The sequence below is a fragment of the Pseudorasbora parva genome, chromosome 10, assembly GCF_024679245.1.
Source record: "Pseudorasbora parva isolate DD20220531a chromosome 10, ASM2467924v1, whole genome shotgun sequence".
Classification (NCBI taxonomy): domain Eukaryota; kingdom Metazoa; phylum Chordata; class Actinopteri; order Cypriniformes; family Gobionidae; genus Pseudorasbora; species Pseudorasbora parva.
In genome coordinates this window covers 7,398,605-7,417,180 of record NC_090181.1, presented here as the reverse complement: position 1 = coordinate 7,417,180, position 18,576 = coordinate 7,398,605, and the positions used below count along the sequence as shown (strand labels likewise).

At 38.7% G+C, this 18,576-nt stretch overlaps 1 protein-coding gene across 4 annotated transcripts; it reads right to left on the bottom strand.

The window, feature by feature from the left end:
- Positions 1-316: 316 nt before the first annotated feature.
- On the bottom strand, positions 317-13,828 carry LOC137090956 (solute carrier family 2, facilitated glucose transporter member 1). 4 transcript variants are annotated; one of them, XM_067454985.1, is made up of 13 exons: positions 11,833-13,828; positions 11,543-11,705; positions 10,905-10,942; positions 10,312-10,410; positions 9,571-9,731; positions 8,268-8,508; positions 7,990-8,152; positions 7,195-7,379; positions 6,221-6,325; positions 3,609-3,710; positions 3,316-3,519; positions 3,045-3,241; positions 317-425 (listed from the first exon to the last, which is right to left on the bottom strand). In XM_067454985.1, the coding sequence occupies exons 3-12, from the start codon at positions 10,917-10,919 to the stop codon at positions 3,062-3,064; spliced, it is 1,455 nt and encodes a 484-aa protein (XP_067311086.1). In that variant the 5' UTR covers positions 10,920-10,942; positions 11,543-11,705; positions 11,833-13,828; the 3' UTR covers positions 317-425; positions 3,045-3,061. The 4 variants fall into 4 exon arrangements, with proteins under 4 accessions (XP_067311086.1, XP_067311087.1, XP_067311085.1 ...); XM_067454986.1 differs by lacking the exon at positions 317-425 and adding an exon at positions 434-641; XM_067454984.1 differs by lacking the exon at positions 317-425 and having other exon boundaries at positions 2,576-3,241; positions 11,833-11,909; positions 13,694-13,703.
- Between the last annotated feature and the right edge of the window lie 4,748 nt (positions 13,829-18,576).

Below are 18,576 nucleotides of genomic sequence, written 5' to 3'. Positions count from 1 at the left end.
GTCATCAACCTTAATCTATCTAGTTAGCACCTGTGTGTTACACCTGTTCTGTCTTGCAGGTATATTAGGCTGTGTACAAGCGTTAACATTTTAGGTTTTTGTACAGCAGCAGAGTAAGTCTGTGTCACTGTGCTCACTCACTGCACAGAAATACACACCACTGTCGTCAGGCTCCAGTTTATTTACTGTGAAAGATCCACGCTCTGCTACAGTCTTATCGGCTGAGTATTTCTCATCAGAAAATTCACCAAAGTCTGGCTTGCCGGTTATCGTTGTGAACGCAATGAGTTTAATTGTCTCTCCCGGGCGTTGTCGGAACCAGTACATGTAGAAATAGGAAGAATCTTTAGTATGACTGCAGTCCATTTGTGCAGATTTACCCCGTGAAGCCCATAATATTGGAGTCTGTGTAACATCACTGGCTTCTGAAAAATAATAAGAAATTTGTTAGATTTTTTCAGTTGTCCAAAACAATGATATTATAAGTTAATAATATCATACCTGAAATATGTTGCAGAATTATCAGTTGAATTATTATTAGCATAATCATGCTAGTTATCTGGGTAGACTGAAAATGGCATCAAAAGAAGGAACTCATGAATGCTTTAATGGGGAGGCACAGGATGTGACATCAGATGAACCTGATTTCAGTGCAACATGATCCTGGATTAACATTACAATCAACCAATCAGATTTGAGTCAGATTCAAGTTTACAACTCATGCCAAGTTTAGGCTTACAATCAGGGTTAGATGCTTCTACATAACTTCCAACTGATTTTAGGGATTCATTATAGGTGGGGTTAGTTTTAGGGGTAGGGTTAAGTACAAGTATTGCGAAAATCCTCCATTTTCAAAGTATTAAATTTAAATTTGTCTGGATTATGTTGGAGTTGTAGATAAGAGTATAATGGGACACAACTTTGGTGCTCAATAATATGCAATAGATCATGAACTCCCCCCGTCGTTTTCATATAAAATATTTATATGTTTTCAGCTGAACGATTTGTAAGGAACAACTAAATAGCACACTGCCATATTACACTATTTCTAATGCAGTATTTTTTAATTATACATGAAATACCTGGACGATGGTTTGACGTTGTATTTTCCAAAAATGTTCAGTAAGCTATAAAACAGCTCATGTTGTGTATCCCAAAATACAATCTGCTTAAATGAATTGGCAATATCAGTCAATTCGATTTTTATTTGACTCAGTTTTATAATTGTTATAGTGAGCATTGTATACAGTGCTCTAAAGTTACACAGTAGACTAACTAGCTGACAAGTTGTTGTTCTAGTTGACCCAGACAAAAGAACAATTTCAACAAATTCCCAAGATTCAGAACCACAGATTGATTGTGAATTTTATATTGCTTTTACACAACAGTTCAATAAACAAAACATTAATAGTGAGTACAATTTTTGAAGACGAAACATGTCCCTCCAGATACTTTTAATCTTCATTTAAAGGTGCACTGTGTAAATTTTAGCAGCATCTAGTGGTGAGGTTGTGAACTGTAACCACCCACTGCTCACCCCTCCCTTTCGAAGCACATAGAGAAGCTACGGTGGCTGACAGAGGACAAAGATGTCGTCTGAGACAGCAGAGAGTAGCTAGCGCTCTGTAGAGCAGTTTGTCCGTTTAGGGCTACAGTAGAAACATGACGGCGCAAAATGCCGATTTCACTGTAAGGGGATCCGGAGTGTATTTAGATAGAAATGACTCATTCTAAGGTAATAAAACATAACAGAACATTATGTAAGGGTTTTATACACCAATGAAAACATAGTTATGTATATTAAATTGCATTTCTGTCAATAGATCCTCATAAATACTATACAGTGCAACTTTAAACAATGTCATCAATCTGTTTGTTTTATTAATTTCTTTTTGTAATATGTTTGCTTAATAATTATGCTATTTATCTTTGGAATAAACAGAATAATTGTAATTTCAGGTGCAAGCCAAAATTCAAAGGTCTGCCCTCTGAGTGACCCATCTAGTTTTTTTTTTTTTTTTTAATCAGTGTTGTTGAACTGCTAGGTTACATTAGATTAAATATCTCTGCTGCTTGTTTTCATAGAGAGCAATTAGACATAACAAGCACATGCTTCACATGACTAAGTGACGGGATCTCCTCACGAAAGCTGACAGTTTCAAACGGATCTCATTACTGGACTATGAGGGACTGTTAAGAAATGCTGCGATATTTTACAGGTCTACTTAATTGAGCTGTAAAACTCTGTGGCTTCTTTCGAGTGCATTTCATTATTCCACGGTAGAGAGAGTGTTTGTTCTAGTATTTGTTTTTAACGGGTCCTGCTAACGAGAAGTTCTCTCTGTTCTTGTAATCTCATAATTAGCTTGTTATGACAACATGCAACAAGAAAGTGAGTTTTTCTTTTTTTGAGATCATAAGATGTTCACAATGTAATGTCCTCAATATTCTCTTTTGCAAAGGCTCTTATGAAATACAGTTTCCAAAATAAATCCAAAAGAATAAAACAAAGAGAAGGGCAAATACGCAAATTAGAGCAATGTGTTGCACTTCTTGGTAAATTGGAACAAAATGCTGAAATGCTTAATCTTTTATTTCATGTTTACAATCATATTCACATGTTTTATCAATGTTTAAATGGGGGGAAACAATTAAGGATTAATGTGAAAAACATTGCAATCATCTCAGGGAATGCATATCAATCGAAAACAGTTTACATGGATTTCCTAAGACATATTTATCAAGTAGTTTCGTTGGGTTTATACTTGTCAATATTCTCGTCAGTTTGTCTTACCGTCAATTTTTCTCGATCTTTGTTTACCAAATAAAAATCTGGCAAGAGTATACAAACCAGAGAGTTTTGAGAGTTCACAAAGGTCATGTTTCGTCTGTGAACGTCTACAAGGGTGTCCTGTTTTAGAATATAAGGTTAACTTGTTCTGATTACATTCTATTCAGGATCCGTGATATAACTCGACACTCATTATTATGTATTAGCACATCAGTTGCATTTGAGTTTATCACTGTTTACTGGTCCCGCTAACCCTAAAGCTGAAAGTGATCAGGTAAACGTGTTAAACGTGGTCTTGTTATGTAGTGGAATGCCCTCTGCCCCACGGAACTCAGCCGCAATGTCATCAAAAGTGCGTCCCTTGGTCTCAGGAAGACGAAACATGGTGTAGGTGAAGGCGAGCAAGGCCATACACATGAAGAGGAGGTAGACGAAGGCCCCACACATTTTCTGCAAACAAGGTTGAGCTGTTAAAGTAAACTTGTAAAGTAAAGATCTTGTGTTATTCTTTGAGATGCACATACCAGCAGAGGTGGAAAGAGCAGTGCTAGTATAAACTTCCCTCCCCAGTTAAGCATACTAGTGAAGGCCATGGCAATGGGACGGGCTGACTGGTCGAAAAGCTCAGCGGCAATGAACCAAGAGATCGGCCCAGGCCCCACTTCATACGCTGAGATCAGGAAGAAAACCACCAGCACCTGAATATTACGGATGCCTGGAACTAAGGTCTGAGGATAAGACAGAAGGGGTAGAGATGAGTAAAAGTCAAAAATTTTGATCTCAGGAGTTTGGGAACAAGACGGACCCTCGATCTCACCAGTATGGAATATGTGATGGTCATCAGTAAGTTGCAGAGTGCTAGTGACAGAAATCCAGCGAGCAACAACTTCCTGCGTCCCGCTCTCTCCACCAAAAAGAACTTTGCAGAAGAGAAAAACGTAACATTTTTAATTTAATGAACAAGATCATGATCTAATGATTTAAAAGTCAGTTAATATTCAGGCAATGTCACATTGGCCCTCATTTATCAATCTTGCGTAGAAACGGGCGTATATGTTGGCGTAAGATTATGCTTACACACCTCTCACCGCCTGATTTATGAAGCTGTGCGCACCTCTGCAATCCAGGTGTACGCAATACCTGCCCTTGATAAATGCCGTAGCTGAAAACGATCGTCATTAGAATAACACGCCCCTATATAGTCAAGTCTCCGCCTCCCGCACGCCCTCATTTTACGCCATGGACACACGGAAGACGGCAAAGAAGCGAAACTTCTCCGACGTGGAGATCGGGCGCATCTCAATCAGGACATAAGTCAATGCTGACTCCCTGATCAGTGCCCTGACTAGTGGACTAGTGAGATGACTGAGTACAGACAAGTTTCAAAGTGAAATGAACACTAGAGGCAGTAAGACAGCATTTTTTATCGTTTTCTTTTTTTTTTTACCATAGTCCAGGATTTGTAAACGAATACATTTTGGAGTTTGCGTCACTTAACCAGCTCCATATGTTTGGATTTTCTGACCTATTAAGCTTGCTCGATAGCTCAGCTGGTACAGATTTGAACTAGCCATGCTGAAAGCTCGGGAACGAATCCCGTGAAAAACAGGGCATGATAAAAGAGCTCAAAGACGAGTTCAAAAAATAAGCTAAAATGACATGGATATAATCTTATTTTTGTAAAATTTTCTTTTGTTAACGCTATCGGGTGGGTTTAGGGTTTAGTGTGGGTGTAGGTTAAAAAACCAACGTAACCAGATTCACGCACATCTGTTCCGGAAAAAAACGAAGCTTTTAGCACCACCCAGTGGACATTTCACTTTGAAACTGTCGCGATATGTACCTATTGGTACGTATTTTGAGGTTTGCAAAAACGTTGCCACAGGTACGTTTTTCCAATGAGACCAGGCTGGCGTTTTTGCACTAACTCCAAACGTGCGTACACCACCTCCTGAGCTGGCGTAGGATTTGAGCGTGCCGTACGCCAACGTCCATATTGATAAATCTCAAAGTCACCGTGGGTTTGTGTGTACACAAGGTGTACGCTGGAAATTTGGTGTACGCACTTTTGATAAATGAGGGCCATTGTGTTTAATTTTCAAAGACTTTTAGTTTGTTTCTCTTTGTTTTCTGTTTCCTTTGTTCCGGTGTTCCTGATTGTCCTTGCTTGTCATTGGTTGTTCATTGTTCGATTGGTATGTCAAACCTTTCTCTAGTTGGTTCAGTAGTTCCCTTTGGAGGGAACTCAACGCCACGTCAGTTGATGTTATGGGGACACGTCTGGTGGAACCCAGTGTCTGACAAACCTTTCCAGGCTGATGCAATGATGATGTCACAAACATATAAAAAGGGCACCTGAAAACATGTAATCAGCTTCATTTTCTTCAGGAAACCGCTGGTCTGTGTGCTGTGTGAAGACTGCAGTGTTTCAAAGGAAGGTAAGTTAAGAGAGCAGAGTTATGGTGTTAGATGTAGCTTGTAGCTCGGCTTTAAGTGGTCTTGACTTGACCTAGGGTTTTAGATTACTTGTACCTCCAGCAGGCACTGGTCAGCATGGTGTAGTTGGTACTGACATCCCCATAGCATCCACTGATGCTGCGATGAGTTCCCTCGAAAGGGAATGTCTAGGTTACAACTGCAGCATGGTTCCCTGAGAAGGGATGAGATGCCGCCTCACGTTGCCATGCTCCGGGCGTGCCAGTTCAGTTATTCTTTATCTGGTGTTGTTTGTGTTCATTCGCACTGTTACATTGACTTTCTCTTATTTTGGATTATCGTTAACACTGCATCTTCATCATCATAATCCATCTGAGACAGTCATATTATTAAATGAACTGCAGTTGATTTGGATAATAACTTTTCAACATTGACACTGTTATTGAACCAAACTGAACCAACATTGAACTGACTGGAACTGAATAAAGCAACTATTGCATTGGAAGAGCTTATAGCTGAATTTAACTGCTTCCATAATTGATGAACTTTGCAACAGTGACACGCTAAATTGAGCTGAAAAATAACACTTTTATTCTACATAAAGTGGGTCATGTTAAAAATTCTCCTTTACTATATAGAAGAGTAAAACATAAACAAACAATTACTGAGTGCACAATGTAACCGTACAACTACCACTGACAATAATAAGGATTCTTTAAACTTATTACAGTTTCCATCTCAGATAGGAGTACCCGAATTTAGAATCAGACAGATAGGAATCTATCTGGAATTCTCTTTACAACTGTTTCTATTTTTATTTTTACACATTTTATTCTTTTTCTTTTACATTTGTTATATTTTAATTTATTTCTATGTAAAGCACTTTGAATTGCCATTGTGTATGAAATGTGCTATATAAATAAACTTGCCTTGTCTAACAGTAATCACCAATAACAGTAGACTGAAATTGTATATCATGTAATGGATACTCACTGCTACTATCGTGAACGCCACATTCACGGCCCCCACCCCTAGTGTCAGATATTTGGCTTCATCAAAATTTGATTGGGCAAACATTTTTGTAGAATAATTTATGATCTGGAAGAAAAATAAGAGACATGTGAAAGACTGAAACTAGCTACAATATGGAATATATCTTCACTTGTTCTAGAGACATGGGACAAAATGGGCTACAGAACTACAAAAATAAATGCTATGTCCAAAATTGGGGATATAAAAGGGAATTTTTGCTAAAGGCCCCGATATACTCACAATGAAGCTCTTTTTCGTTCTTTGTTTAGAGGTAAAATGAAGTTCGAATTATGTGCACAGCGATTTACTGTTAGCAAACGTCCGACACCGCCCAAACAGCGGAGAACGACGGTTAGATGAATATGTAAATATGTGCTGCAAGCTTTTCTCTCAATAATAAAGTAAACATAACAAAGTTAAGAAAATATCAATTTTGGACGTTTTTCCTCTTCTGACTTCTGACCTCCATTGACTTGTGAGGTGATGTGAAGTGGAAAAGATTTCCACGTGAAAGAAGGTGGAGCCTCCACGCTTATGCAATCGCCACGGACGGACCAAGGGTAACACAAAGATGTTTACCAGCTGTTTTCAGGAAAGTTCGCTATGGCATTCTGTTTCGAACTCCCAAAACAGACTCCAAACGAACTTTGCTTTGGCATGATATGGTTAGAAATGATGTCACATCAGTTCATTCTTAAATTTCACTTGAAGTATACCGGAGCCTTTAATCAGATACAAAAATAGTGTTCAAGTCAAGCCTTGCATTCAACTGACTTATTCTGACTTAGAATAAATAGTTTCAACCCCATCTAATATCAGACGTATGGAGATAAGTATAAATATAGCCTAGAAAAACAAGTACTTTGAAATATGATTATGTTTAAATAAGATATTGCAGTGATGGGCAATATGGGGTTTTCAATTGGAACACAAACCGCATTGAATCCAGATAACTGGCTGCCCAGGTTTATGATAAGCACGAGTATTATCGGCTGTCTGTAGCGTCGCTTCTTGAGGAATTCTCTCACAGTCACTCCTGTTTCACTATGGGCTGCTTCCTCTCTCATCTCCTCCATTTCCTTCATTACCATCTCTGGATTTCCCCGAAGCTTTCTCAGGGCTGACAAAGGAAAGAAAGAAGGATGCTGGCTCGAACTTCTCTTCACAGTAGATTCAATATGTCTATTTCTAAGTCAGTCAAAAGTCAATATTCTGTCCCAAAGGAACTGTCATTCACATTTCCTTACATTGCCTACAAGTCAGAGACAGAGTTGATTTTAAGGTTATATTGTATGTATATAAAGCTTTAGCATGGGCTAGCCCCAAAGTATATTGCTGTTCTCCTTCAATCATATTCTGTACCAAGATTTCTTCGTTCATGTAACCAATTGCTTCTTTCTGTTCCTCTGTCCCGCTTAGAGACCAAGGGCGACCGAGCTTTTGCAGTTGTGGAATGCACCTCCAGTTGTAGTGAGATCCCCCCATTAAACACATCCAAAGCTAGATTGAAGACTCATTTATTCTCTTTAGCCTATGGCATTGCCTGAGTTTTACAGGCGTTTTAGTTGGTATTGGCTTACCTACAAGGTGTTATTGTTATCTTATGAGTTAGTTTTACTTTTATTCTTGTCTTGACAAAAAGTTTTCTACTGTAACGCACTTTGGTACAATGCCTGTTGTTTTTAATTGTGCTTTATGAATAAAAATGAACTTGAACTTGATTAACTCACCCGCCTCTGCTTCTTTTTCTTTGCCCCTGTTGATGAAGAGGTAGCGGGGGCTCTTGGGGCAAAAAGGAAGACTTATATACTGGAGCGTTGCAGGAATAAGGGACAGAGACAGCATCAGGGACCAGTATTTCTCTGTACCCAATACTGTTTCCAAGCCCACCACCTGCACACAACAAACCATCAGGCTTGCATTGATGAGATCCAGGCCTCAGTTATTTACGATTCACGTAACTTTTAAGGGCAAAGCTGCAAACGGAATGGGAGCAGGTGTGTCTCACCATGCCCAGCAGAATGCCTGAGGCGAAGGAGACCTGGTTTAGAGTTGCAAAGGCACCGCGGAGGTTTGTGGGCGAGACACCCTGGATGTACAGCGGGTTCAGGCTCATCACCAGGCCGCAGAACAAACCAAAGATCAGCCGACCCACGATAAGCACTTCAAATGACGCTGTGGCTTTGCTCATGAACATCAGAGAGGCACCCACCACTGATAAGCCATTCACTATCAGAATTGCATTACGCCTGCAAGGAAATGTATGGATAGAATTATTTCAAAATGTGCTATTTTCCAAATTAATAATATGCCTTCTCTTTAATAACAATATAACTTCTCTTTACCGGAAGCTATTTCATGCGTTTACGCTCTAAATTTAATTTGGTTAATGGAACAAAATTCATTCATTGATTCATTCATTGATTCATTTAAATGGGATACAATATTGTAAAACATATCATTAGTGTAAGTAATAATGAATAATTATTAATACAGGGTTTGGGAGTAATATTTTATGAATGCCTATTGAAATACCCATATTTGCGACAAACTGAAATTATGTAAAATGGTATCAGAAAGATATTTTTTAAAGTGAATTGCATAATACTCATTCATTCATTATTTAAATGGGATGAAATATTGCTAAAATATATAGGGTTACTAATGATGAATAATTATTAATACAATGTTTGGGGGTAAAATTAAATGAATTAGATAGATAGATAGATAGATAGATAGATAGATAGATAGATAGATAGATAGATAGATAGATAGATAGATAGATAGATAGATAGATAGATAGATAGATAGATAGATAGATGGATTAATGGAAAACTAATTGTGGAATGTTGGACACTTTATACACTCAACTAATGTAAATGCAGACATGGGGGGTGTTATCAGACTCCAACAGTGAGTGACAAAATAACCGTATCAAATTCATACACTACTCTGATGAGTACATAGTGTATAAGTGCATAGTGTGTAGTGTATCATGTAGGACGCAACACAGGCTCTGTCCCAAATGGCACCCTAAACCCTCACGGTCTTCCTCTGAGTCTGCACTTTCACGGCGTAATGCCGCTTTGAGTGCCGGGTAGAAGTCCTCTGCGTAACTTGCGGGCTCAGCTGAAGTGCGTATGGAGGGCGCATGGCAGCCGCAAAGGGGGCTCACGAGCACCCTTTAAGCTTAAATGACGAATGGGACACCCTGCGGTCTTGTAGACTTAACGGACATGCGCACGCAATGGCCATTGTAAGTCCACAAGACATGAAGTGTGCCATTTGGGACAGGGCCTAAGGTTTCTTACCTTCCAAAAGTGTCAGCAAGACCTTTGACCCCCAGTGAACCAAGCAGTGCTCCAAAGTCCTTAATACTAACAGAGAGGGACCACAAGAACGTGAGGCTGTGCTCTGGAATTGACTGATTGTGTCTGGATCTCCATGTTGTGTTAAAAAACTCCTCAATGACCTCAATGAAGAAAACCAAAAGGATGTTAATAATATACAGTATAAGTACCACACCTTGCTACATGCTCACACATGCACATTCTGGATTCAGCATGAACACACTAAATATAGGCATTTGGATCTCAAAAATATACAATGCATCTTAGTCTTTAATAAGAAATGAGTCAGTGCTTTCATTTCAGACACTACATAATACATCAACAAGCAAACAGCATACGTAATGCTAACACGGACAAAAAACTCAGAGCAGTCTGTAATTTTAATACTTTACTCTGAATTTCACTTGCTTGAAAGACATGACTAATATTTTGAGACCAGTCCCAATGTTTTCATAATGAAAAACCGACCGGAGGGAACTGGACTATATCCACACACAGACGATAAATCAACACAAGCTAGACATCATAGCTACCTGTGCGCAAATACGGAGCGTTCCAAATCCAACGCTGGCTGAAGAGAAATATTCTGTGACTCTGTAAAGTTTATTCAGTGTTTTACGAGGGCCCTGAGAAGTTTGTATGTAAACTGAGAAACCATGCTAACCAGCGGCTGCCCCCCCCCCCAAAGTCAACTGTACTCACTCGGGCAGGGGCGTTGATGTTGCCTGTGTGGTATCCTATCTGGAGGGAGCCGAGCACTGCTGCCGCGATGGAGGTGAGCAGCGGGACGGTCAGCTGATTCTGAGTGCAAGAGTGAGGTTTATATCGAATCAACAGGGCCGTCACACACACACACACACACGGCATAGTGTTCAAACCGTATACCCCAGGGACAGCACCGTCAAGTGTTTGGAAACATTACTATTTTTAGTGTTTTTGAAAGAAGTCTCTTAAAAATACAGAAAAAGAAAGAATGATTAGACAGATTTAGAAGGGTTTCTGAAGGATCATGTGACACTGTAATGATGCTGAAAATTCAGCTTTGCATCACAGGGATAAATTATATTTTAAAGTATATTTAAATAGACAACCATTATTTAAAATGTTTCCTGATGTGTTTTTGATCAAATAAATGCAGGCTTGATAAGCATAAGATACTTTTTTTCAAAAATATTAAAATAGTAATGTTTCCATACTTTTGATCCGTATTTATATAAACTGTAAAATACAACTAATCTCACTTATTATAAATGGTGAAATGTCAAATTAGAAATGAATGAGTGATATGCACTAACCTCCTTAAAAGCCATCGGCCTCGAATGAATCTCACCGCCTAAAATGAAGGGGGTGAAAATGCATTTGACATTGAATTTAACATTTCTTGAATTGCTCTGTCAAAACATTTTATGTTTCTGAAATGATATTCATAGCCATTATGTGACGTGTACATTGAAAAAAAAATGTGTAGAAACAATTTTCACTCAGAAATTGCTTGTAAATATCACAAATCTGTAAGTAAAGCATTCATTGTAAAACAGTTGCTGCCTTACATTTTTAAATGCAATCAACTTAAATTACATTAAAATGACTTATTAGTTGAATCTTTACTTTGCTAAGTTGAATCAACTTATTTTATGAGTTTAAGCAATGTAAAAACACATGTTGTCATAACTTATTGATCATATCATTGTTTTTCAGCGAAGTAGAAAGACTGAAATAGTATTTTCTCGTAAAATGTACTCTCCAATAATGTTTTATTTACAGTGTAACATGACCATATAAAGCTAAGGATTTATCAGTTTCAAACTATTTAAATGTATAATATCACTGTATTTTATAATATACAGTGTTGATGTTTTTATTCCGACCAAAATGTCAATGAAGTATTAGTGCCGGCAAGTTCTCTTCAATAACAAAATGACATATCTCTTACCGGTGTGTAACAGTCGGGATCAGGTATGGATGCCAACAGCTCTGCTCAGAAATGGCTGACAGTGGCTCAAAAATGTCCTCACTGTTCCCTGGCACCTCTTGTGTATGTCTTGACTTCATCCATGAAATTACACCTCACTGTAGCACCATCGGTGACCGGCGTTCTGCAGAACGGCATCCATCTATCCCAAACTGTCTCTAAAACCCCCCACACCCCACACATTCCCACGACTTCTCTTTTTCCTCCCCCTTGCACCTACGTCGAGCCGTCCCTCACACCCCTGCACCTACCAGGACTCACACCACCGTCTCTGGGACCCCTAAGAGCCGCGATGAAGTCACACCGGCCTGGTGAATTTGAGCTGGGTCTGATGGAATTGCAGAAATGAACCTTCACTCTGGGCCTTTTGGCCAGGCCAACACATTTGATTTACACATCTCGTGTTTTATCAATATTACATTGCATTCAAATCAGTTTAGTTAAAAACATACACAGACATAAACACTTAATGACAATCAACAACCATTAAGTAAAATGACGAACAAACATCACCACACAACAGATAACTAACCCTCATCAAATAAAACAACTACGGCATAAATGAAGCCAGTAAAAGCATAACCACATCATTTTCCATGCATGTAGGGAGCTTCATGATCAGCAGTTTGATATGTAATTGGTTGTGACAGACAAACCTTTATTTTAGGGTTCAATTTTCGCTATAGCATGCATATTACAAGGATATTGGCTGTTTATTAGTAGCTACTTATAAAGCACATATTAATGCCTTATTCTACATCCTTTAATCCTACCCACTACCTAACTTAAACGCTATAAAAACTACTTTACTGACTTTAATAAGCAGTAAATTAGGAGCTTGTTGAGGCAATTAGTTATTAGTGAATATGTGATATCTAATTGTCTATGTATTATCTATATTGAGCTAGAAAATAATATAAAATAGAAGCCATTTTGTAGTGTCAGACTTTGGACTCCATTATATGGATGTGAATGTAAGATCTGGTCAAAAGTTTGCTTATGGACTGCTATGTTCAATGGTGCCATTGTTGCTTAAACCACTGCAACACAGTCAGTTGAGCTGTATGATTAGCGCACAAGTATTATTGTGTGTCTATGAGGCCGTATAGCTCTCATGCATTTCACATGAACATGCAACAATTCACAACCTTTCGGGTTTACTTCAGTTAATGTGTGAGTGCTTGAATCGCTTTGCTTCATATGCAATGTATGCGAATGTTGTTTTCATTTGGTAAGCAATGCCAATTTTTGCACTGTTGCCAAATTTACGTTCCAGATTAAATAATTCAAGTTTTGTTAACAGTGTCAATTCATTTTGACTCTCAATCTCTCCATCTTTTCTTGGCAGATTACCAATGTCATTTGTGTGAGTGGATTTTTCTTTATGTACACAGCACTTTGCCATAATCTGTCATAATATTTAGTGAGTTAGCAGGTTCTATATTTATAAGTTAGAATACATCCAGTATTCCAACTTATAACTGCATAAACTGGCAAACTCACAATTATATATTAACAATTATAATTTTTTTAACCCAAAATGCTGGGTTAAGACTGTTGGGTAATTTTTGTTGGTTTATTTGATCACATTTTAAACACCATTGGGTAGTTTCAAATTTCCAGTTGTTGGGTTAAACCTGCTGGGTCACAATGCTTGGTTGATTCTACCCAGCGCTTGGTTGTTTCACATGCTTCCTGCCTTGATTCGTTTTTATTCGCTCCCAAACTGTCATTTTGAAAGGAATGCAAAAGGCAAAGCCACTGGTTGCAGATGTTTTAAGATAAGTTCATATTTTCATTAATAATCATTTTAATTAGCATAATTATAGTTTTTTCCTTGTTCGCGGCAACAATTCTTAAGCTTATGACGTTAAGACGACAAAAGTTTTACCTCAAAATCTGATGCACTGACTCGTGTTAGTTTAGGTAGGCATGTGAGACGATAGATTAATACAGTTTGTGATTACACAGAACCATGATCCCCTTACGAAAATTAAACATGGTTGTATGTAGGGATGTCACAAGTACCGGTACTTCGGTACCAAGTACATACTGAAATGTTAAAAATGTGACGATAGTATCTGTATAGCATCGACTCTCAAGTAGACTAACGTTATATTCGGTCCCGCAGCTGTGTTCAGTCGCGTCACGCAGGGCTCCAGACTGTAGCCGAATAACTTATATGAGTGTCTGTGTATATCAAATACTATTTAAATATTACTCTTCCATGTATTGCGTCTCTGTGTGAATGACGGGGGCGCGTGTCATACAAGGGGGTAATCTAGCACTCGGAAAGCGTTCCACCCCTAGGGGCTGCCATTGCTAACCAAGCCATCACCTGCTGTTAGCATCCCATTGACTCCCATTCATTTTTGAGTCACTTTGACAGTTAATAACTTTACATCTGAGACGTTTAAAGACTCCATTTGTCCATTGTTTATTTCTAAAGAAACACGACAATGCATAAAAGGCTCCATTACCTTGTATCTTACACTATCGCCCCGCAGAAGCTTTTTTTGTAAAAAATAGGCTAACGATTGCGTCATAACCAACGCGACTCTGTCGCACAGTTGAGAAATTACCGTATAGACCTGAGGAGACGCTCGCAGGCAATCTTTTACTGTCTATGAGACAGTCGGGGGGACGTGGAGACAAAGTCTGATAAAGTCAAGGGGGAAGAATGGGGAGAAGCCCATAGTGAGCCAAAAGCAACGGGAGAAAATATTTAAACAACGTGATTCAGCTTTCACTTTCCACAACTACTAGAAGACCTACAGCTGTCCGACAGGAGGCCCACGTCACATCTACGTCGTCAAGCTCAGTCTGAGCCTGCGCAGTTCACTCAGCCATCAGGAAGTGAGTGCCCCTAGGTAGACTTCATTATTTCGCCGTAGACGTCAATGGGGTCGCTGTGTCCATTTCTTTTACTGTCTATGGTGTCATATCATGAACACAGAGACTCAAAAGTCACGTCAACCCGTCAAAATAAAAGTTCAGTTTAAACGTGAATAAATTGACAGAATATATTAGGTTTGTAGTTGTCATTGTTGCCAATTTTAACACATTTGTGTATTGTACACTCTAAAAAATGCTGGGTTAAAAACAACCCAAGTTGGGTTGAAAATGCACCAACCCAACAATTGGGTTGTTTTAACCCAATGGTTGAGTTGTTCTTACCCAGCAATTGGGTTGTCTTAAGCAACATTTAACCCAACCACTGGGTTAAAACAACTCAACCATTGGGTTAAAACAACTCAACCATTGGGTTAAAACAACCCAATTGTTGGGTTGGTGCATTTTCAACCCAACTTGGGTTGTTTTTAACCCAGCATTTTTTAGAGTGTACCATTTGTCAAGCAATAAAAATTATTGTTTTAACAGTCTAAACATGCATTCTTCAAATTTTGTTCTTTCATGATTGTCTAGTTTTACAGTAGGCTAATGCACAGGAGATTTTTTAAGAACAACCCAGCAAGAATAACCCAGAATAGCAAATCCATTAATGATAAAAAATTGACTACATTTTGGATTTTTTCAACAGCCCAGCTTGCTGGGTTAAAATGCCACTGGGTTAATTTAACCCAGCATGTGTTCTGTCCAATATTTACCCAGCGCTGAGTTGCCAATTGGGTTGTTGTATGATGTATAAATTTAGTGTATGACCAAAATAGGTTCATCAAATCATTGCATTTAGTCTGAATTCAGTCCTGACAATCGCCATGTGCTGTAATGCATCAGCAATGTATCTTAATCTTCTACACATCACACATTTATCTTTTCCTAAACTAATAAAGTGATAATTCTGAGACAAGTCATCCTTACAGAGGGAGAAAAAAGTGTGGAAAAGAGAACGAACCAATTGGAGTTGAACATGTGGGCCAGATCTTCCTACTCATTAAGACTTCAGAACATGATTTACTGTACACTTCATATGCACTGAGGAAATGAAGCCAATTGGGAGGCAAAGAATTCCCAGGGTACTTCATATGTGCAGGCAATCCAAGAGGATAAAAAGGGGAGGCCAAACACAGTGGGATAATGAACAGAGGTGAAGAGGCATTCCTGCACACAGACCACATCACAAAGTGGGCAGAAACAGCGTGACAATAAAAGTGGGTGAAAACACTATAAAGTCAAAGTGCCCTCTGTGTGCCCTCAGGGGTGCTGAGTTCCAGGTAAACCACGCCGCTCTGCAGCCCACCTCACAGAAGCATGTGACTCACTGCTGTTAGCGCAGTAACAACGTCATTCGGCTGCTCTCGGGTTTCATTGTGCTTAGATTTCTTGAAATAATATTCTAATTTAACAGCCTCACTGATTTCATTTCACGGGGTTTTAAAAAAGTGGATATTTTAGCACAATGTTACTTTGAGTTTCATTCTTCTATCAGGGGCCAAAAGTAAAATTGGACACATGTTTTTTCAATTGTCCCCAACAGGGGGCCTACGTTCACACAGAATGACTTGCCCTTCTATAAATACTGCCACAGATCTACAGTCAAGTTGCTGCTATTCATTTTTAATAGACCGGAACGCACATTACATGAATTAGCTTTTCTTGTTTATGATTTTGTATGTCTTTAATCTAGAATGTGTAGCAGTACTCCATATATTAAAATGAAGCTGGACTAAAGTTAATGATTTGCAATGAGAGTGAATTATGTGAAAAACATCTGGCATAATACCCACTTCTTTTTTTATTTTACCTTTTTTACATATTATCCAAACTGGCAATGCTTATGAAATTGTTGGTCCATTGCAGTAAACGGGAAATATAAAGACAATAAGAATACAGTTTCATCCAATCCAAAATATAATAAAATGCAGATGGTCCAAAACTGAATCCAGAAGAGTATAAATGCCAAACGAGCTCGAATTCAATCTATTAAATTAGCTCTCCATCACAAACATTGTTTGGTGCATGTTTTTGTCATTTATAATAGTTTTTTAAATAGGTCTACATAGAGTTTATTCATTTTTTATTCCAGTTTTAATTATTTAAGTACAAATAACATAAATTATCACCAAAATGTCACCAAATAAAATGAAATAACTTATCAGATAAATTATCTTTTATTTCAAATAATAAAAATACAGAAATTATTATAAAATTACTATAATAAAACAATATATTTTTGTTTATTAAATGTTTATTCAAAGTATGTAAAGTGATGAATTAACCAGAATATAGCTGCAGCTCTTATGGGGTGTTCCCGGTCTGCAGTGGTCAGTATCTATCAAATGTGGCCCAAAGAAGAAACAATGGTGAACCGGCGACAGGGTCATGGGCGGCTCAAGGCTCATTGATGCACATGAGGACCGAAGGCTGTGTGGTCCGATTAAACAAATCTACTGAAGCTCAAATTGCTCAAGAAGTTAATGCTGGTTCTGATAGAAAGGTGTCTGAATACACAGTCCATCGCAGTTTGTTGTGTATGGAGCTGCATAGCAGCAGACCTGTTAGGGTGCCCATGCTGATCCCAGTCCACCACCGAAAGTGGCAACTTGCGTTTGAGCATGTGAGCATCTGAACTGGACCACGGAGCAATGGAAGAAGGTGGCCTGGTCTGATTAATCACATTTTCTTTTGCATCCCGTGGATGGCCGGGTGTGTGTGCTCGTTGCTTACCTGGGGAACACATGGCACCAGGATGCACTATGAGAAGAGGGCAAGCCGGCAGAGGCAGTGTGATGCTTTGGGCAATGTTCTGCTGGGAAACCTTGGGTCCTGCCATCTATGTGGATGTTACTTTGACCCATACCAAAGGGATGTACACCCTTTCATGGAAACGTTACTCCCTGGTGGATGTGGATCTTTCAGCAGGATAATGCTCCTGCCACAATGCAAAAATGGTTCAGGAATGGTTTGAGGAGCACAACGAGTTTTAGGTGTTGACTTGGCATCCAAATTCCCCAGATCTCAATCCAATCGAGGGTGGGATGTGCTGAACAAACACGTCCGATCCATGGATGCGCCACCTCTCAACTTACAGGACTTAAAGGATCTGCAGCTAACATCTTGGTGCCAGATACCACAGCACACCTTCAGGGGTCTAGTGGAGTCCATGTCTCGATGGGTCAGGGCTGTTTTGGCAGCAAAAGGGGGACCGACACAATATTAGGTCAAAATGTTATGCCTGATGTGTGTTTGTGTGTGTGTGTGTATATATATATATATATATATATATATATATATATATATATATATATATATATATATATATATATATACTGTGTACTTTGCAGTAAAAAGTAAGCATATTTAAGTATTTCATTTTGATAAGTAGCTCAAGATGAAGGGTAAAAAAGGACAAACACCTGCCCTGATTATTCCAGCTGTGTTCTCAATCACACATCATGCCTGTCTGGAATATGACCTTTGACCTCAGTCTTAGGCCTCCTGGCAGGTGACCTCTGGCCCTATAGAGAGCACGGCCTGTTAGGCAGGTGCTGCTCCAGACAGACAGACAGAGTGTGTTACACACAAATGGTTCACACTGCTAGACCTAACATGCCTCTTTCTAAGGTATTTTGCTTTAACTATTAAGTGCATTATTGTCTAAATGACTGCCCTCCATGAGCTCTAATGTGCTTTATAATGGCTTACAGAGTTTTGCACATGTGCGGAACTGCTTATGTAAGGTCCTTATTTCACACTAGTCTAGTGAATCACAACATTTGGACTGACTCTTACACCATAATGTGTAAAATGCATGAAATGGTCCATTTCTTTTAATCAAATCTGCATATTTTCCTTTCTCAAATGGAGTCCTTTGTAAAATAATAAAATATTTCTTTGTAGCTTATACTAGACGGCTAAAATGACTTGTGCATAATACTGATAATTCTGTCCTTGCTACTTCTGTGTTGAGTAATAAACATTCAGAATTGATAATATTTTGAGGTGTCAATGTGACAAAATTAATACATATTTTATATCAGACTTCTAGGTAATTATGAAAAAAGATCACTCTTTCAAAGAAAGGATGCTTTAAT